The sequence below is a fragment of the Culex quinquefasciatus genome, chromosome 2 (genome assembly GCF_015732765.1).
Source record: "Culex quinquefasciatus strain JHB chromosome 2, VPISU_Cqui_1.0_pri_paternal, whole genome shotgun sequence".
NCBI classification, from domain to species: domain Eukaryota; kingdom Metazoa; phylum Arthropoda; class Insecta; order Diptera; family Culicidae; genus Culex; species Culex quinquefasciatus.
The window spans coordinates 217,790,179-217,812,212 of record NC_051862.1 but is presented as its reverse complement, the minus strand read 5'-3'; the positions used below and the strand labels follow the sequence as shown (position 1 = coordinate 217,812,212).

General features: G+C 32.8%; 1 protein-coding gene across 1 annotated transcript in view; it reads left to right on the top strand.

Annotated features, from left to right (window-relative positions):
- The window catches only part of LOC6032174 (guanine nucleotide-binding protein subunit alpha homolog), a 36,183-nt gene extending 14,928 nt beyond the window's left edge, over positions 1-21,255 (top strand). Inside the window, exons 2-6 of the mRNA XM_001842767.2 lie at positions 5,567-5,705; positions 7,834-8,042; positions 19,871-20,002; positions 20,349-20,488; positions 20,550-21,255. Coding sequence (XP_001842819.2) covers positions 5,567-5,705; positions 7,834-8,042; positions 19,871-20,002; positions 20,349-20,488; positions 20,550-20,907 — 978 coding nt within the window. The 3' untranslated portion in view covers positions 20,908-21,255. The remainder of the gene's footprint in view (positions 1-5,566; positions 5,706-7,833; positions 8,043-19,870; positions 20,003-20,348; positions 20,489-20,549) is intronic.
- Positions 21,256-22,034: the final 779 nt, after the last annotated feature.

Here is a 22,034-nt window from a genome sequence, read left to right as displayed (position 1 = left end):
CAGTAAGATCGTTGACAGGCCACCTCAAAGATTGTCCGAATCCCCCCTCTGCTACCGGTTTCTCTTTGACATTTTTGAGTTTTTCGAGCTCGTAATGTTTTGCTCGTCAAACGAACTTACAATAGAACGCAAATTAATTGCTTCCTCATCAGCATCAATTTCGCTGCTCTTTTTTCTTCGTCCTAAAGTCACCGGAATCTTCCAGACTTGAGTCAGCGCTTCAACCTTGAAGGTCGGATCAATGATCGCGAGGGAAAAAGTTCCTCCTGAAGGTCCACCAACGGCTTATAGCTTTCATCTCGGCCGAGTTGAAGTTGACAATCCGGCTTGGCTTTGAGTGGTCAGCTGACGAAGTTGCGCAGCGGCCTCGACTGACATTGACCTAAACATGTGACGACAAGCTTGGGGTTTTTTTGTTTCGTTGGCCTTTAGTCACTTTCTCGTTTGATACCTCATAAAACACGATTCAACACGAAGCGGTGAAGCCGGATGCTTACCGCATATCATCACTTCACTTGCAGGCAGGATTTGCAATCTCACTCTCATCACGCGGCACAGCATTTCAACACAGAGAGAGAGAGAGAGAATGAGATAAAACCTTGTAAACAATGTTAATTACGCCGAATGGTGAAAGAAAAGCCGATTGAAAGTTGGTTGACTCCTTGCTGGGTGACCAAAGAGACTGGGCTGTCGGCACCGCGTCTCTTTATCTGAGATTGCACAGAAGAAGCAATTTGTGATCGACTGGATGGGTCACGATGGTGTCAAACGGCGCAGGTTGCAGTGTACTAGAATGTACGCGCGAGGTATTTATGATGGCAAGTAATGCGAAAGGTGCTGAGATCTTTCATTTTTCATTGTAGGGGTCGCAGGTTGGAGAGAAATTTATAAGAAATTATCCTTATGAATTTCGCAGTTGTTATTTTTTGTTAAATCTTTTTTATATTTTAAACAAGCTGTCAACTTCTTAGTATACCATATCGATTTTGTTAAGCTAAAGTTTTGTAAAATTTGCCTAATATTCTAAATTTCTCAAGTTTTCCTATAATTTTCATGTCTATCTAAGAATATCACGTTTATATTTTTTCTGAAAAATCAATCCAGTCCAATCAAGCTTTAGTTATATCAAAACGTTATGACAAAATAAATATTTTAAAAGAATTTAAAAAAAAAACAAAAAATAATCTGTAGTTTGACTAGCTCAAAACTAGGAGACTCAGAAGATTTTGAAGCCGGATTCCGGATTTCAATAAATAAAATAACTGATACGAAACTGAAAGGACAAAATGCCATCTTTAAAGGGGTATTGATAAAGACAGATTCAGTATATTAAACAAAAAATTGCTAGAGTAATTTAAACTAATTACTTAGATTTTGGAAAAAGTGATTGACAGCCCTATAAAAAATTGGCAACGTAATAGGTGTTCCTTACGACTATCAGTAACTAAACCTTAAACTCTGGAGTTTTTTTTGAAAAGGTCCAATAAACCAAATTTACAGTTTTTGCCTTTTGGGTGTTTTTGAAACCGCCTTGAGTCAGGGGTATTAAAAACACCCAAAAAGCAACAACTGAAAATTTTGTTTATTGGACCTTATCAAAAAAAAACTCCAGAACTCTTTTAAAAACGCTTTACTCTTAAGCACCTAAAATTGGATCACGCAAAATAATATTTTTTGAAAATTTTCATTTTTTATAGGTTTTACATAGTGCGTCCATCCCGGGAATTCCAGGGATTTTTCTAAAACCGGAAATTCCCGTATCCCTGGATTTTTATAATTTGTCCCGGGAATTCCCGAAACTAAAAAAAAAAATTGGTCTGCAAATTCAGATTTGGTTGTAGAAATAGATAACAAGTTGAATATTTAGTAATCGATAAGAATTGAAAAATTAAATATCCCTGACTCAAGGTGGTTTTAAAAACGCTCAAAAAGCTAAAATTCACAATTTTGTTTATAGGACCTTTCAAAAAAATTTAGATATCAAAATTAATTTGGCTTATAATGGAAAATTGTTGAAATTTAAGATCCACAAAATGCTTAGCGCTTTATATATTTTTCATTTATTTTTAATTTTTAAAAGACTGGGTATTATATTTACGTATATGTAAGGCTACCAACTCTTGCTGAGCCAAAATCCGTATACTTTACCGATATGACACCATGGTATAACAAAAACTGTCAAGGAATTATTTAGATAAGTTTGGAATTTGGGAATTAAAAATATTTTTGTTCAACGTTTAAAAGTTAACGAAATTTCAAGTTTACTTTTACGAATAATATCGTTGTTAGTGTTTTCACGAAAACATTTCTAGAGTTTTTATTGGAAAGTTCCTATAAATACAAGCATAACACAAGGTTTTCACAAGCCAAAACTTGATCTTTTATTTAATAAATATGTTTTGTAAGGAATTTGAAAAGAACAATCATTGACAATCAAGTTTGAACTGAGGAAAACCCGGAAAATTATGCAAGTTATCCCTTTAAAATCAAACTGACAGTTAAATAAAAATATCTAATAAGAGAAAGCTTTGGCCCAATCAAAAAAGCAATGAATTTTTTAAAAAGTTGTTAGAATTCTGTACAAATCCGTATTATGCGAAAAATTCGTACAAAAATTCCGGCCTGTTAAAAATCCGCGGAGAAGGTCGAAAATCCGTACGGTAAGGAAAAAATCCGTACAGTTGGTAGCCTTACATATAGATTTCAAATTTGAAAAAATAGTACACTTATTTCCAAATTTACTGCTCTAAAATCTCCTGTACCTAGTCCTGATTTTCCCAGTTGGCAAAAGTAACATATAGATAATTTGTAAAAAATGTTTTATATTCATGAAATTCAAAAATTGTTTAAAATTTTACATTGACTTTTGTCAGTTTATTTTTTTTTGCTTTTGTATTTTTCTACATTTTCATAGAAGTTTTTAAATTTTTCTAGTGATGTCATACAAAAAAATATATCAAAGAAATATATTTATAAAATACTTATTTAATGTGAATCACATTGGATTAAAAATTGTAGTTAATTCAAAATCCAAAGCACAACAAAGAACAAGAAAATATAAATTTTAATTTCGTTTAAGCTATTTTAAAACTGTGGGGTGTAGATTATCAACTATTAATATTAATAAGCTAATTCTATGATTTTAAGCTTTATATGCAAATATAATAAAAAACATATATTTTATGACTTTAAAAAAAATCCCTAGATTTCATAAATATTTTCCCCGTTTTTCGGGAAAATCGGGAAAAGTAGGGTGGGGTGCGGGGGGGTCACCTTGGGGGTGTTGGGGGGGGGGGGGGTCGGATTTTAGTGGTGTGATCATTTTCCGGGGGTTTTTCGGTTTTTTTGGGGTAACTTTTTGGAGTGATTTTTTAGGTAGGAAATCGACTCCTGAGGTGGGTATGACGCCCTAAGTTTTACATGACCGAAAAATCTATCTTTTATGTTATAACACAAGATAGTCGAAATTTATATGGCAGTGCTGCTAGTTAAAGTAAAATAAGGATTAAAAAAATGTCGAAGAAAAGAGCGATGGAATTTTTGAAGTAAATTTTATTTGTAAAATCATCAATTATCAATCGTTAACTTTTTTAATGTGTTATGCAAAATATGGAAAAAAAACAATTGCGCAGAACGCATCAAAGTTTGATTCTAATCGAAAAACTGATAAAGCCATTCGGTTCAGCATCCAATTTCCTTTGAAAATAGCTGTCGAGTTTTGCTCTATCATTTTTTGTTTCCGAGATATGGCCATTTGAAAAAAAAGAGGTTTTTTGAAAAAAAATACGAAAATCGCAAAACTTTAAGGCGATGCCAGAAAAGAATGGGTGGTCCAATTTGGTTCAAAATCGGGATTGTTACCTGTTTTGATAGTATCAATAGCTCCACCAAATTTGAGCTTGATCAGAGAAAGTCCATTTCGAGTGCCAGTTGGCGCGGAATGATCCATATAATAAACAAGATAAATGCAAATTAAAATACTAAAAATAAAACAAGAAAAACATAAAACAAGAGAAGTTAAGTTTGTAGTAGAACAAAAGTTGCTCAAAATGACCTCCGGGAAAAATAAAAAAAATTAAAAAAAAATGGGCATTATAGGGTTAATCAACTGTGGCCCCTTATGGCCCCATAGAACGAGCTGTCAAGCAAGAATCTTTCCGTTAAGAAAGTTTGCGAACCAAAACTCACAATAATAATGCAAAAATAAACCGGGGAGTGTAGTACGGTATGTCCACGCATCCTCCCCTGTAGATTCTGTTAAATGTAATCCGTCCTCAGAATCCTCTCTGTAGTAAACACAACGCAGTAGGACTGGCCGATTCAATTTTTGTAATGTATTTCCGGGTGTTCTCGGATGTACCGCAATTATTAAGATTGACAAGAAAAGTGCTCGGGACGTAATCTAATCACAAGACTTTCCAGCATGCTTTCATTGGACTGACTGCGTTTGTGTTAGACTAGATTAGAGATTAGATTTGAAAGGTTGCGAACCAAAATTTACAAAATTTTAAACTTATTGTGGTCGTTCAGTCATTGGGTTCAGGAAAATCAGCTTGATTGGCGTGTGAAACTAAATCCGCAATCTAGGATCGACAAAATAACCCAAAAATTTTAAATTCAAGCTTTGAGTGACGCAAGTTTGATCTACGTTTACGTATACTTCTCAGAATCATTCTCTCCCTATGACTTTTCCCACAAATCACACACCTGATATCTACTTTCTGGGACTTCCTACGGTCATTTCCCAGCAGGACAATTGCAGAACTATCTTCGGTCAAAGCTGCCGGTGTTGAGCAGAAAATTTCACCCAGCAAAAACGACCCTCAACTATCAACGCAATGGCATCCCCCTGGAGCCAATTCCCAGAAGTAAAAAATCCTCACAAGAAAGGGGTATGTCCAATGGTTCGGATAGTAGGTGTCAGATTTTACAACCCAACTTTATGGAGTTTCCCAAAAACTAAAGAAAAAAAAACTATTGCCTTAACCGGAGAGTTGGTTGTTTGGCTGGCCGATAGAGACAGACAGACAAGAAAGAAAACAAGTGTCGGTCGTTGTGGAATTCCGGGGTGAGTCACATCACAGGGGGGAACGGCAAAAAAAAAGACAAGTTGGTAGCAATAAAAAAACAAAAAAAAAATCTGCACGACTCCGACAGGACGACAAGATTTGGGCAACTTTACTGACCCACAGAATCTGCAGGAAGAAGTGATGTAACTCTTTTTTTCTCGGGTAGATTCGGGTTCTGCTGGATTACCAGCAATAAAACCATTAAGTTTAGGTTTACGACTCTGTTTTACGAACGAACCTGTGTGTTGATCTTCACTTGTGTCTATCGGGTACCTCAAATTTGTATATTTTTTCGCCGTTGTTTTTCTTCCGCAGAAATGCCATGAAAAAAAAAAGAGAAGTGAAAATATTCAAATTTTCCTGTTGCGTCGTCGTCGTCGTCGATATTTACTACACACTGACGGAGTCTGGGCCTGAAACAATAACAAAACGACCCCAAAAACATGCAGACAATTTTTATTAATATTCATCTGTTTTTTTTTTCTCCTCCTCCTCAGGTTAAACTGCTGCTGCTGGGTGCGGGCGAATCGGGAAAGTCCACCTTCCTCAAGCAGATGCGGATAATCCACGGGATCAAGTTCGAGCCCGAGCTAGTTAAGGAGTATCAACATGTGATCTACCAAAATATAGTCAAAGGTGAGTGGTTATGATTTCAGTGAGTAAACTTATACAAATACAGGAAGAAACTTTGAAACAATTATGCAGTCATATTTTTGTTTGTACTGTCATATTTGGTCATAATTGAGTCTGGACTGTCCATCTCATCTTACAAACTAACAATAACATGTTTTTTTACTAAATTAACAGATATTCTGCCTTGAAATTTAGAAAATTAGAAAATATTGAGATTTTATAAACTAACGTAATGTAATAAAAAATGTGTAATAAAAATCTACAGATAAAATAAGTATTCAGAAAATTGAAAAAAAAACTAGAACTTCAAGAAATTACAAATTTCAATAAATTCAATGCATTAAAAAAATAAGTTCACAAAACAATTAAAATTCAAGAAACTTTGGGAACTTAAGTGATTTGAGTTTTTCAAAAAAGTTCTTAAGAAACCTATAATATTTGTTTGCCTAATTAAAAATTATAAATAAATTTCAAATAGCAAAAATGTCAAGAAATTTCAAAATTTTACGAACATGATAAATTCACACATATTTGACATTAAGAAAATAAAAAAAATCTAAAATATAAGATGCATTTTTTAAAACTAAGAACATAAATAATTAAGTTTTTTTTTCTCAAAATTCATAAATTTCACGAAATGTGAAACAAGATTCCAAAAAATTATAAAATGTCAAGAACATAAAAAATAATAACTTAAGACATTCTAAAAAATTTAAAAATTGAAAAAAATAAGATGTACAAAAATTCAAAATAAATCATGAAAATCGAGAAATTGAATAAATTCCACATAAATAAGAAATCCTAGTAGCTAAGGGTTCATAATGTTCTAAATATTTTAGGAATTCTGAAATAAATTAAATAATTCTAGAACTTTTAAAAAATTTATAAAATTTTAAAATAGAAAAAAAATCAGGAAATCAAGAAATTCTAAAAAATAAAATAAAAAAACAGAAATTTTCACAAAACAAAAAAAAACAAGAAAATCAAAAAAAACAACAATTTTACATTCCAGAAATTTAAAAAAAAAAACAAGAAATTAAAAAAAATCAAGAAATTCAAGAAATTCAAGAAATTCAAGATATTCAAGAAATTCAAGAAATTCAAGAAATTCAAGAAATTCAAGAAATTCAAGAAATTCAAGAAATTCAAGAAATTCAAGAAATTCAAGAAATTCAAGAAATTCAAGAAATTCAAGAAATTCAAGAAAGTCAAGAAATTCAACAAATTCAACAAATTCAACAAATTCAACAAATTCAACAAATTTAACAAATTCAAGAAATTCAAGAAATTCAATAAATTCAAGATATTCAAGAAATTCAAGAAATTCAAGAAATTCAAGAAATTCAAGAAATTCAAGAAATTCAAGAAATTCAAGAAATTCAAGAAATTCAAGAAATTCAAGAAATTCAAGAAATTCAAGAAATTCATGAAATTCATGAAATTCAAGAAATTCAAGAAATTAAGAAATATGAGAAATTCAAGAAATTCAAGAAATTCAATAAATTCAAGCAATTCAAGAAATTCAAAAAATTCAAGAAATTCAAGAAATTCAAGAAATTCAAGAAATTCAAGAAATTCAAAAAATTCAAGAAATTCAACAAATTCAACAAATTCAACAAATTCAACAAATTTAACAAATTCAAGAAATTCAAGAAATTCAAGAAATTCAAGAAATTCAAGAAATTCAAGAAATTCAAGAAATTCAAGAAATTCAAGAAATTCAAGAAATTCAAGAAATTCAAGAAATTCAAGAAATTCAAGAAATTCAAGAAATTCAAGAAATTCAAGAAATTCAAGAAATTCAAAAAATTCAAGAAATTCAAGAAATTCAAGAAATTCAAGAAAATTCAAGAAATTCATGAAATTCAAGAAATTCAAGAAATTCAAGAAATTTAAGAAATTCAAGAAATTTAAGAAATTTATGAAATTAAAAAAAACACAAGAAATTCAAGAAATTCAAAAAATTTAAAAGAATTAAGAAATTTTATTTTTTTTAAACTCAAGAATTAAAAAAAAGTTGAGATGGCCGAAGTTGATTTAATTACTGCCTTCCGATCACAAAAAAATCTTTGTAAATTTTGTCAATTTTAAATAATTTACTCTATCGCCCTCTCTGTCTTTCCCTTTCCAGGCATGCAAGTGCTGTGCGACGCTAGGGATAAGCTAGATATACCATGGGAGAATCCGACCTCCCAGCTGGCCGCGAACCAGGCGGTCATGTTCCACAGCGGCATCCTGCTGGACGCGGAACAGTTCCACCAGTACGTGCCGATCGTGGCGATGCTGTGGCAGGACCGGGCCATCCGGCGGGCCTACGACCGGCGGAGAGAGTTTCAAATTGTGAGTAAAAAGTTTGCTATAATTTCAAAAAGAGAGGGGGAAACCGAGGGAAGAGCGTTAATAAAGTCTGTTAAATATTGAGGAAATTAAGTAGCCCGAGTTCGATTCCGGCAGATTTTGCCGCTTTCCATCCCAATAAAGTCGAAATCTTGAGTCACTTGAAAATAGCAACACAACGCAGGAAATTGAGAAGAGAGAGCAGCTTGACAGCATCCAACTGCCGGAACGTGACACCGGGTTTTGCTTGCTGCTGCAACGGACGTAAACAAACTTGACATTCCACGTGCAGGGTAGGATGGGTGATGGTTGGATTGATCTGTTTGAATATTTTGAAGAAATATGTTGCAATTGATATTAAACATAATTAATTGTAATGTTAAACTTATTTTTTAACACAATATAATATTTACCTTTTAAAAGTTTTGCGCCCTAAGTTTTTTTTAAATATTAGTAGTTAGGCAGCTCATTGGTTTTCTGTTTATTCAAATTCAAGGTTTTGCATATTTCTTGCCAATTTTTTTATTTTTGTTCGCGTTTATTTTATTTATTTATTTAAATCACGTTGTAAAATTTTTGTTATGCTGCTGCTTTTTATTTGACATTCAATTCTGAAGTTTTTTTAAAATCTAAAAAATCATTTTTTTCAATTCTTGCTTTCTGGATATTCTTGTAATCTCCTTGAGTCAGGGTTATTTTAAAACACCCAAAAAACCTTTATTTTCTCAAATTTGTTTTTTTTTATTTTCCGAAGCTGTAATTTAAAAAAAATATTTAGAATTTTTGAAAATCTTGAATTTGTGGAATTTTTTGTATATCAGAACTTAAAAAAAAATACTTCAGAATTATATTCTTTTAGCTGAGGTTTTTATTTTGTTGCCTAGTAAAATCAATGTTTTAAATACTTGTTATTTTTTTTATTTGAGTTTTAAGCTTGAACTTCTTTTCATTTATTTAACCTTCTCTCTTTGTATTATTTCAACGAATAATTTTTTTTTGTTTAAAGTGTTTTTTAGCGTTTTTTCTGTTATATCTACTTCGGATTACTTTATGTTTCAGCTTGAAGATTTTGTACGATTTTTTCTATTCGAAGATTTTTATAGTTTTTCAAATCTAGAATTTTCTTAAAATTGATTTATTATTGTCCAGGTTTCCAACAATCTTCGTGTTTACTTTCTAGAAAATTTGTTTTCGAGGAACATTTATTTTTATTTATTATTTTGCACAATTTTCAATTTCAATTCGGTTATATTTGTGAATAATCAAATTACAATTTGTAAATATTAGGAACAAACCATAGTTTTTGTGTTCATAATTCGGTTAATAGCAATTGTAACTGTTAATTAATGCATAAATAAGAGTAATAACAAGTTTTCAAAAAACTTATAAATTTTTTTGCATAATTTTAAGTTTAGATGTTTTTAACATCTTTGTATATTTTTTAAATAAAATAAATCATCGATTTTTTTGAGTTGGTTTCACTTTCCATCTGTTTGTTTAGTTATATTCATTTTTATGATTTTTATTATTTTTATTGTATTCAAGAACTGACACAGATAACAGTTAATTTAAAGCTTTTTTTTGATTTTTTTTTTTTTTTTGATAGAAGAGATTTTTTCTGCGTTTTCGCAATTTAGCTTTTCTTTATATTTTTTATTTGAATTAAATATAAATAATTTAAACCACATAGCAAAAACAAAAAGTAGAATTTTGGAAATTGGAAATTTGATCGGTTGAATATACCTCTTTTTTTGTTAATTTTATCAAAAAAAATATTTTAAAAGTGCAATTCAATAGAAACTGATGAAATTTTCACCAGTTCTTGATGTAAAATTAAACACAAAAATACATTTCTCAAATGTAATATTATCATCATTTTGTGTACTGTGTTTTGTACAATTTTCGGCTTAAAAAAATAAATTTAAATTGAAAAAATTAACGAAATGTTTAAAATAGTAAAAACAAAGTTTTTTAGCTTTTTCAAAAGGTTACAATCGTTTTTTTTTATTTTAAGAAGCTTAGAGAAAAGAGAGTAAAGTTTTTTTTTTTATATTAGAAGAAAACATTTTTTTGATAAGCTATCTGAGCAACCAGCAGTCAAATCAACAATGTCAAAATAAGAAAAATTATAGAAAATTTTCTAAGCTTGCTATGACCTTTTTTCATATAATATTTCTGAATAGAGGAGAAAAGCAACTCGCGACAAAATTTTGAGGCTAGGAATTTTGACAAGTATGATTTTCATAAAGTATTCGCCTCCTTTTCTCTCCCACAGAAAACTGGGGACAATGTAGCTGTCAAACTAGGCCAAAATGTTAAAGTCACTCACAAAATGAACTTTGAGTGATTTGAGTTCATTTCTGACGTCACGATTTTCTCCCCTATTGCAAAAAAAAACGAAAAATTTAACCTTAAACATTTTTCAAAAGCATCGTTTTTTTAATATTCTATCTCCAGAACAAGATTTTTAACCACCCTAAAGTCTAGCACAAAAAATGCCTTTGTAAGCCTTATCAAAACAAAAATATCTTAATTTGGAATTAAATTTTAGTAATAAAAACTGAAATAAAAAAAATTCTCTCCGTGTTACTATTATTTTCTAAACAGTCTTAACCATAACCTAGAACTTTGCCGAAGACACCAAATGGAAGATACAAATTTTCGAATATGCCTATTTTGTATGCCCAGCCCCAAATTGTATGAAGCCTATTATGGAAACACTAATTATGCAAAATGGCTTTTTTTGATTATTCCTCTAAATTATTATTTTTTATTTATGAAATGCAAAAAGAAGATTTTCCAGCAACTTTTTTTGTATATTTGGTTTTGAATAGATGTATTTTTTATCATTGAATAATCATTTTGGGCCCACACATCTCAAAATGACGTAAATCTTTAGGGAAATGATGGTTCTAAAAATCTTTTGCTGATACTGATACTTTTTGCTTTAAAATTGTGGAAATTAAGTTTGGCATGCTGTTTTTTTTTTTAATTATAAACCTTCATTTGAATTAATATTCTCATTGTTTCTGTTTTTAACTTAAACGTTTTACTGTTTTTTTATCAAGATTTTTGCAGACAATACTTTTATGGATATGAATGCTGTTTGATTTATTTTTATTTTTTATGCATGTTTTTTTTCTGACTGCTTTTTTCTGTTAATGTTTTTTTTTCTTTTTTGTTTGAAATTTCTTGTTGATTTCTGTTAAAACTATTTCCAATTTTCATGCCAAAGGTGTTTTGTTTTTCTTGCTGTTTTTTTCTCTCTCAATTTCGACATCAACCCACCTACCTTACTATTTACGATACTGAACCGCCTTGTCATTAGACACCACACTCGCCCTCCCACCTTCTGGTTGCTTTTCACTGTGTTTAGTGTTTAGTGTGTGATCAACAGCAAAGTAAACAACAACAACAACAACGCCACATTTAATTACATCAAATTTCCAGCGGACCACTTTTCCGGTTTGGGGGGTGCAGTTTTACTAATGTGTGTTATTGCGGCTGCATCCCGCGAACCAATTGATTGCAGCTTCTGAAATCATACCGTGTATCGATTCAGTGTGGTGGCAAACCGGTTTGAAGGTTGGGATTTCTTGAGAATATTTTAAATTTACCTTTTTTTTGTTAATCGACTCCAGATAATTCCAACGATTTTGGTACCAAATCATTTTTTATCAGAGTTGAGAGGGGTTAGGGTGGTTCGGGAAGGGGAAATGGTTTATTGTTTTAACACACAAACACACATGTCTGTGTGTGTGTATCAATACCGGATTGGCTTAAATCCAAAACAAACCAGCAAATATTTACACGCGGCGTTGCATTTGGCTGCTGGCCTCTGTTTGCCATCAAGCTAAAAGGACTGAGAGTCGTAAAAATCGAACCCCGCGCGCGCGTGATTAAATGAATGAATAAAAAGTGCAAATAATGCGCCACAATAAGTGTGTGCAATCAATTTCAAATGCATTTGAAGTTGGTGGTGGTTAAGGGGAGGGGAGGGGGAGGGGAAGGGGATAAGACAAGCATTTCAATTGCACTAATTAAAGCGAAAATATTGAACTATTGGCTTCAAGTTGTTGTTGATGTTGATTTGATCTGCCTGCTGTGTGGTGGGATTAAATGGGGATTGTGCAAGTAATGCCCTCCAAGTTCTGTCGCAAGTTGGCAAGCTTACCCGTACCACCTGTGCGTGTTTTTATGTGTTAAGTACCAGCTTGAGAGTGAAAGGGATTTAATATCAACCCTCGGATCAGTTGGAATATTGGATTAGGTAGGTAAAATAGCTACTGCTGCTTTTGTCGAGAAATATTGTTAAAAGAAGATCATTTTAGGGAGAATTTCCAAGAGACTATCGAGGAAGTGAATCTTCAAAAATATTCTTGATTAATGAGGAGTTCCACTGATATAAAGTATATCTCAAGAAATTACACAGTATCGATATCAAGCAATTTACCACACGGCACCTTGCAATCGAAACCCTTCACAACTTTTCAACTATCGCGAATCTAATTCAATAATTCCGCGCATATTGCACTTGACGTAGATCGCGTTTAATACCTTTGCCAATCTCCTAATCCGCGTTCTCCTCTATTACGCTGTCGCTGGTTGTGCAAAATCAGGTCTCATTAGCGTGTCCCACCTCCCCATAACGTACGTACCTTGCTACTTCAAGACCTCTTTTGAGAGTCGTCGTTTTTTAAAACGATTCGTGCGTGGGAGTTTTCGATAAATGGTAAAAAGGCAATTTACTGCTGCTGCTGCTGCTGCTGCCTCTACTAAGCACGTGGGGAGGGCTGTCATATTCTAAGCAATTTGAGAGATTTAAGACACGTCTACACGCCTGCGACAACCGGCAACCTGTTGTGCTGGACTGGAATCGCGACTTAAAATTGAGAGAGAGAGATGGATTACACAAACCAGTTGGAAACCCTTTTTGATTAATGCTGCCACACTTGTAAGATTTCCCTCCGTGTATAATTTTTGTGTTGAACCGTGTAAAATGCACCACCATTTAATTAAGGGCGCCAACACGCGGCTCTAATTACCGATCCCGTCGACGTCAATCTCAAACTGGTTTAATTTCATTTGCGGTTAAATTTGCATCTTGGCTGAGTGATTTGGGAAAGTCCCCCAAACGTCATTGACTTCGGAGTGCTTGGTTGATAAATTAACTTCTATTATAACTTTAATTATTTTTCAATGATTGATTTATTAAATATTTTATCTTAATCAATTTACAATGATTTACATGATTTATTTTTCTGGCATTCTAATCGTATTAAAAGTGTGCAAATTGACGTCAATGGACCATTCATAAGGTTGCTATTTGTGTTTCTTTTGAGAAAAAAAAATACATTTAACTACCGATATTTATCAAACTAAGTCACTGCTACCTAACTAAGTAAATTTTAACAGAATTTTACCCAAAATTTATCATAAGAAGAAGTCTTCATAAATAATATCTATGTTTATTGTCATTAAAACCGACATTTAGTTTGTAAATTTGTTCGTTGCCCCAAAATTTCAGGTATTTTTTTTATCTTGCTAACCCTCAACTGCCCAATTTTTTTTTCGAAAATATTTATTTTTCCCGTGTTCAGGAGGTCATTTTGAGCAACTTTTGTTCTACGAAAAACTTTACTTCTCTTGTTTGTCTTGTTTCATTTTTAGTATTTTAATTTGCATTTATCTTGTTTAGTTTATGTTTGTTTTTGGTAGTATTTGGCCTACTCTACCACCTAATATAATTACATTTCGCCTATCTAATTTTTTCACGTTTTTACAGTCACTTTTTCAATTGTTTGCATGTTTTTCACATTTTCTGCTATATAATTGCACCCACTAGCGTGCCCAGATCCTCAAGGAAGGTGGGGCAACAATATGAGCGTTTTGAAAATTTCGTCGTTTATGGACACCCCCTTGGCAATTTTAGAACATTATTATTATTATTAATTTGTATAATATTTTTTTTTTTTTAATTCTTAGCATTTTCCAAAATAAAAGGATGAGAGCTTCGAAACAACTTGTTGAGTTTTTATATTATTGTGATATTTCATTGTTTTATTGTTATAAGGCCGTTGCAAATATTTGTTGAAGTTTATGTCCCTCGACTCTGACCAAAGTCGAGGGGGCAAAAATAAAAAAGTATAAAAATTGAAATTACGAGCCATGGTTTCAACATTTTGATGGAAAAAGTGTTTCAAAATGCATTATACACCTGTCCAGTTGTTTTGCCATCATTTGTTTCCAAAATATCTAAGTATTGACGAAAATTTTATTTTTTGCGAAAAATAAAATTATTGCGGTGCTGTACATTGCAATTTCATAAAAATTCAAAACATTTTCAAACATGCCCAAACATGCTAAATATGATTATCAATGCAGAAAAATGCATTTTAGATTGTTTTCAGTTGATTAGACTTCTATTTTCATGGAAATTTTGAAGTTTATAGGAAAAATATTTTTTTTGCCCCCTGATTTTTCAGACCAATTTTGAAAGGGGGGGGGGGGGCGACATAAACTTTGTAAAATATTTGAAACGGTCTAACTATACATTGATATATCTTTTAATTCATAACATTGATTATTAATTTTTTATCATATATAATTATATTTCAAACGCCTAACCCCCCCAAAAAAAACTAACCCCTCTCAAAAAATATCCCAGGGCCTTCATATATTTTATGGACTGGATGAGGGAGTCGTGGATCGCCTGGCCCAAGTCACATGAATGTCATTATCTATTTAATCATATCATAACAAATGGTTGGATAGAGAATGATAATCTTCTAAGGTCCTTAAGATATAAGTCGGTTACTAACCGAACCGTCTCAGTTGAAACATACTGTGGTCATGGCCAAGTCCTGCTAAGACGGGGGACTAATACATACATACATACATACATACCCCCTTGGCAATTTTAGAACAAATTTCTGAGGATGGTGGGGCAACTGCCCCATGTTGCCCCACCCTGTGCACGCTAGTGGTGGGTAGATTTATTTGCTTGGTTCTCAGATGTTCAATTTTCTTGCCTTTGCCAACTCCTTGGACTTTTGCTTCTTCTTCGTTTTGTTGGCTAAAACAAAATTAGAATAACTAAATTTCAAGCCTAATTAAAAAACGTTACTCAATCCACCTTGAGGTGGCTGATGCCTTCCTTACATTAATGCAGTTTTATTTTCTACTAAATAGCATCGCAAATACAAATTCAATTAAAACATCATCTAATCATAACTTTTCTAAACATTGTCAGAACTTTTGAAGTACTTTTCTAAACTTCATAATGTTTACTAGGGCCTGATGGGAACCCAAGACGGATCGAACCGGAGATAATTGAGTGCAGTTTTTTGGTGCACGGACTTACAGACATACACACGCACCAACATTTGTTCAGAATTTGATTCTGAGTCGTTAGGTATACGTGAAGGTGGATCTACGAGGTTGAATTAATAAGTTCACTTTTTGAGTGATTTTATAGCCTTTCCTCAATAAGATGAGGAAGGCAAAAATAAACAAAACGGGTCACAAAAAGCGTTTAACATTATAGTTATGCTACTGTCACAAAATTGCAAGCATCAATGCATAAATAATTTTTTAGATCTGTGTACCCAAAAGTTTAAAATTTGTTCAAAGATTAAAAGCCTATATTTGAAATAAAATAATAAAAAGAAAAAACGCGATGCAGATAGTTTACAAATTACAAGTTTGTTCAATGAAAATTAAATATTTGGCAATCATTTTGTTTTGCCCCTGATTTTTTTTGTATATTTTTGTAAGCGGGCGTTTCGGAACTACAGTCTAAATAGGGACACCACGTTTTAGAGCACTTAAAAGCTTCATATTTGGGAATGAATGAACACATTTTGTTGCTCTGAATCTGAAAAAAAAAACATTGCTTAAACTGCTGTCCCAATTCGCCCCATGTGTCCCGATTCGCCCCAGATGACGGTACCGCTGCTTCAACCGTTTACAATACTCTTTGCCACAAATAAATAAATATTGTCTTATCCGTAATCACAACCAATTCGATCCATGCAGTTTCAAATGAATGTATGTAGTTTTTTATTACAAAACAATGTTCATTATTTTAAAAAAAGGACACTACATAATAATGCTCCTTTTATTTTGCTTTTGATTAATTTTGGTTCGTTGTCTTTTTAGCTGAACATTGCTATAAAAACCATTGAAAGTTTTTTAAAACTTTTTAAAAGTTCAACCTTTCCAAATTAACGAGGTTTGACTGTAGCCCAAGCTTGCATAATTATACCAGATTTTATCATGGCGAAGCTGGACTGTTGGTACGAGATGACGGCAAATCGGTGGCTACGACAAATCGTTGCAAACTTTTTAAATAATGTTATAAACATTGCTTTTTCTAATTTTTAATTTTAAAGGTATTCAGTGATATGTGATCGCTACGTTATGCATTATTACGGTAAACTTACCCTTTCGACTTGCACGACGCGTCCTTAAATTGCTCAGGGAGGAAATGATCGGAGCAGATGAACAGGTTTTTCACCGTCCACAGCATTTTGGGATCGAAGAGTAGCGACCACTAGCGTGCCCAGGTCCTCAAGGAAGGTGGGGCAAAAATATTAGAGTTTTGAAAATTTCGTCGTTTATGGACACCCCCTGCCCAATTTTAGAACAAATTTCCGAGGATGGTGGGGCAACTGCCCCATGTTGCCCCACCCTGGGCACGCTAGTGATTGCACCATCATTATTTAAATTGTAAAAAAATGCGTAGAGGCATAGTCTGGGACACTACAAAAATTACTGCATACTTCTTTTTACTGAAAATATAGGAAATGTTAGTAAAAAACACAGCCAAAGTTGACCCTTAAAAAAATTACATTTTTAAAAACATTGGCAAAGTCACATAAAACAAGTTAAACTTCCAACCCTGAAATTTTCTAAATTTTTAAGAGTTCTTCTTTCCAATGCTTTTGAAAGATCATAAATCGGTTGAAAAATTGATTTTTGGCGATTTTTTAGATCGAAGCCCGTCTAAAGGCGGGGTTAGGTTGTAGAGGGTTAAGATAACTTCAATATCAATAACTAACATAAAACTTCTTATTCAAAAACTAATTTTACTTTGATATAATAGCATCATGAAAATCATGAGATCAAAATACTGAGTGTTTTTATATGATTTCAATTTTTTTTATTTCAATGTAATTTTGTCAATGCATTCCCAATGTCAATATGAACATGCTAACATCCTATCCTATAAACATATAAAACACAATTGCTAATAGGACCTTTAAAAAAACTCTAGGCTTGAATGAAAAAAGTGTTTTAAAGTGCATGTTACACTAGTTCAGTTATTTCAATCATTAGTTTTCAAAAAAAAAAAGTATAATTTGACGAAAACAACCAATTTTGCAAAAAATAACTTTTTTCGGTACTGTAGATCAAAATTTTTCTTAAAATCAATAGATTTTTGAATAAACCCAAAAAATTATGCAAAAAATGATTCTTAAAGCAGGAATGCATTTGAAATTGATTTCAGTTGATTGCACTTGAATTTTCATTGAAATTTTGATTTTATTTTGAAATTTAAATATCGGAAACCGGAGCAAAAAAATATTAATTATCATTTTTTTAAAACGATCAAACTTGCAATCGAAAAATACTTCCCAATTTTTTTTATTATAATGTAGCGTTTTCAAGTTATAGTTACTTTTAGGTAGAAATTTTCGATTTTTTTTTCGTTTTTTGCATTTGAACAATTAGTTTTTGACTTACAGCCTCACAATGAATTCGAATCGATGACAATGATTTTTTTAAGTGTCGGTATCTCGAAAACTGTTGGTCCGATTTTTAATGTGAAAAATGAAATGAAACCTTAGTATGATTCCAAGTGCGTAATTTATAAACATTTTTATTTTTGTAAAACGAAATCTTCAGCCTTTTCAAGTTACCCCGGTTTACGGTACACAAATGTTTTGCCTTATTTCCTTATTTTTCAGATTGTTGCGGGCAAAATGTTAACAAAAAAAAGTACAAAAAATTAAATGCCTGACAATTTTTCATTGTTTATGCGAAAAATTGTTTAAAACCGAAATCCCTCTGATTTTAAAAATTTACAGAGATTTGAATTGAATTAAAACGGGGTTTTCATTATGTTATAAATTCAGTCCAAATTTTTAGTTTTGGTTTTATTATTGGACCTTTTGGAAAAAAATCCGAAATTTTCTCATATTTTTAACTTTTTTTCTAAAAATATTTCTTTAGAAGAAATTTTCTGATAGAATTGGTGCTTTCAGGTATCAATGAAGACTATTTTGTTTTTTTTTTTCATTAAAATTAAATTTTATAAAATCCTTATTTTTTATATGTTTCAGGAGCCAGAAACCCGAAAATTTGGAGGCACAGTACGGCCAGAATTTCTGCCGCCGAATTTTTATTTTTTTAAAAAAGGGTGTTTTTTGAAAAAAAAAAAAAAAGAAATTTTATCCAAAAGCTGATAAAGTGCACCGTTTTCGAGATATCCGACCTGCAAAAAGTTTCTAACCCAAACATGAAGCAAACCAAAATGTCAGTTCACTGCTAGCATGTGACTGTAAGCCTACTGTGTATGTTCAACCACTGCCGCCTGACTCGTGCCGGTCGGCTGCTGGAGAATGAGAGACGTGAAAAAATGAGCTCAATTCGTGTCATATGACTGACTATTTTTAAACAATTGAATGGTTCTAGACTGTGCAAAACACTTAAACAACTTACAACTCATAACTTATATTCAAAATTACATTTCCACGCATAAATACAAACTTTTTGTGTAAAAACTTGTTTCTTTATGTGTGTGCGTACAACGTCGAATGAGCGTTGATCGACTACTCCCTCGCATAGAGCTATCTAAGCCCGATTTCACACACACTAGCACACCATTTGTTTTGCTGGCTGGTACAAAATTTAACCTCACTTTTTTTCGTGTACGCACACGCAATACATGCGCACGTAGATAACTCTATTGCAGCTGCTCAATAAGCTAGGGTATTCACGACTGCGCCGGATTTGTTTATGTCACGTTTTTGCGGTTCAGTGACTGGATCTGAAGAAAACGTGTCAGCGTCGCCGATTTTCGCGTCATGACCCCTGACATTTTCAGCACTGCCTCAGACAAAATTATCAATGTTAAAAATCAAATATTTGTAAAATTGTATGATCTTTTCAAACAAAATATTTTAAGCATTTGGCAGTTCAAAAAGGCGTAATTTTGAATATTTGAATATTAAAACGTTAGCCTTGATTCCAAAATTTTCAAAATATCAAAAAAAAAAAATGAATGTAGCTGAGATATTGGCATTAGAAAACGAAGGCTGTTTGGGTGATGCTTTTAAAACTTTCGATTTTTTTTCGTTTTTTTTTTCTGAATTTTCTTGTTAGGTTGGTCTAGTCAAGTTAGAGTAGTTCCAAAAAATGATTTTCTTCAAAAAAAATTAAAAAATAAGTTTTCAAAATCAAATGTCTTCTACCTTTTTGTCGAGATTTTTCTTTTACTATAGTTTTTAGTGCTTTTAGACGCAAATGAAATGTTATTAGTTGGATTTCTATGGAAGAATAGTATGAGAATCAACAAATCTAGCCAATTATTTTTAAAGGTCATATGAAACTTTAATATTTCGTTTTTACGATGTCTTGATCAAAAAGCATATACCGGAAAATATTATTATCCGATTCCTCGACAAATTTCACAAAACAAAAATCTCAAAAATGGGAGAGGTTCATCGAGGGGCCATCCATAAACCACGTGAACACTTTAGTATTAAAATGTTTGTAAAGTAATGTCATGTCTAATATAATTTTCTTCTCTTTTTCCCTTTTTCCAGAGTGATTCCGTTAGTTACTTCCTCGACGATCTGGACCGGATATCGCGGTGCGACTACGTTCCCACACACCGCGACATTCTGCACTGCCGCAAGGCGACCAAGGGCGTGTACGAGTTTACAATTAGAATACAGGTAAGTTGGGCGATTCAATTCAACTATACTCGTCTGCCTGGGTGGGTCAATCGGACCGCGCACTGGACTCACAATCCAGAGGTCGCCGGTTCGAATCCCGAGGCAGACGCAAAAATTCTTAGTGTTAATTTAGGTATTCGGTGCCCTCTCCCCGTGCCATACCTTCACACTTAGGAGACCCGGGAGGCGGAGTCTTGTCGCAAAAAGAACGATACACGCTTGTGGATCCGTTGACGAAACCGCAAGGTTTAAGAGGGCCACATTATAAGGTGTTACGTTACGTCGATTCCGTTTTTTTTTTCATACTCGTTATAAGAAGCTGATTTATTATTTCGCCTTTCCACAGAACATTCCATTCGTGTTCGTCGACGTCGGCGGCCAGCGAACGCAGCGGCAAAAGTGGACCAAATGCTTCGACTGTTCCGTGACGTCGATTCTGTTCCTCGTGTCGACGTGCGAGTTTGACCAGGTCCTGGCGGAGGATAGGTAGGGGATTGAGCTACTCTAGAATATTAGGAATAAAATGAATAAAATTCTCTCTTTGTAGGAAAACCAACCGCCTCGAAGAGTCGCGCAACATCTTCGACACGATCGTCAACAACACGACCTTCGCCGGCATCTCGATCATCCTGTTCCTGAACAAGACGGACCTGCTGGCGCAGAAGGTCAAGAACCCGGACACGGACATCCGCTGGTACTACCCGCAGTTTACCGGCAACCCGCACTCGATCCTGGACGTGCAGAACTTTATCCTGCAGATGTTTACGAACGTGCGCAAAAACACGAAAAAGTCGATCTACCACCACTTTACGAACGCCGTCGACACGCAGAACATCCAGGTCGTGTTTAGCTCCGTCAAGGATTCGATCCTCAAGCGGAACCTGACGGAGCTGATGCTGCAGTAGAGTGGGAGAGAGAGAGGTTTGAGGTTTAAAGAAAAAAAAAAGTTCTTTGTTGATTATTGGTTATTCTCGAAAGTTAGAAGAAGATGAAAAGGTAGCAAGAAGAGGGTTTAAGTTTTGCTCTAATTTATTTTTCAGCCCACCACCAATTTTTCATTTCGTTGTTGTTTCCTCAATTTCAGAAAGCAAACAAATAAAAAGTAGATTTCAATGTCGTTCCAGAATGCAATAAGAGCAACAAAAAAAAAGTGCAGAATACGCACTTTGCAAAACAAAGTAACGCAATTTTGAAGTTCAAGGATTAGAAAATGAAAAAACTAAACGAATAAATCTCAGTTTTTACTAGCGATAGCCGAGTCCCACGTTCTCTCTTTGAAAATCTGAAATGAGTCTCTCCTTGAGCGAGCTCAAACCAAACAAATCTTACTGCCATATTTTTAATCAGTTTGTTTTTTTTTTTTTTTTTTGTTCTAAACGGGTACTTTTATTGATGCTTTTAAAATAATGGCTAAACAATATATTTTGTCATTTGGCTCGAATTATTCGAAAAAAAAAACTACGATTTCATTTGAATTTTTAAACTGGTGACATAAAAAAATTGCAAAACGAAAATACACAGAAAAAAGTTGAATTTTGGAATGTTGAAAATTTGGTAGATTGAATATTACCTCTTTTTTGGGTAATACATAAAAAATGTGTAAAAATGTGAACCGAACGTGCGAAAATATTAATCAAAAACTTGACACAAAATCTGTCACCATTTCCTGTTGAATATTACAAAAAAAAATTCTATGTATGTTTTAAAAAAAAATGTAATTTCTATTCGTTTTGTTGTCTTGTAAATATCTGAGTTTTTCTTAAATTAATGAATTTTCATCTGATTTCCTACACAAGTATTTAATTTTTCACATTTCTTAACATTTAAAAAAAAAACAATGAGTGCTGAAAAATCGAGTTTTTTACGCAATTTTGCATTTCTGAACAAAATTTTGGCGTCGTGTGTATTTGGTCAACTCTAAAACCAAAATATTGTAGAACAGTATTAATTTTCGATACAAGTGCTGAAAAATTTAACTTTTCAGCACTCAAGTAAGTGCTATAATGAACTTTCTAACTCTGTTATTGTTGTT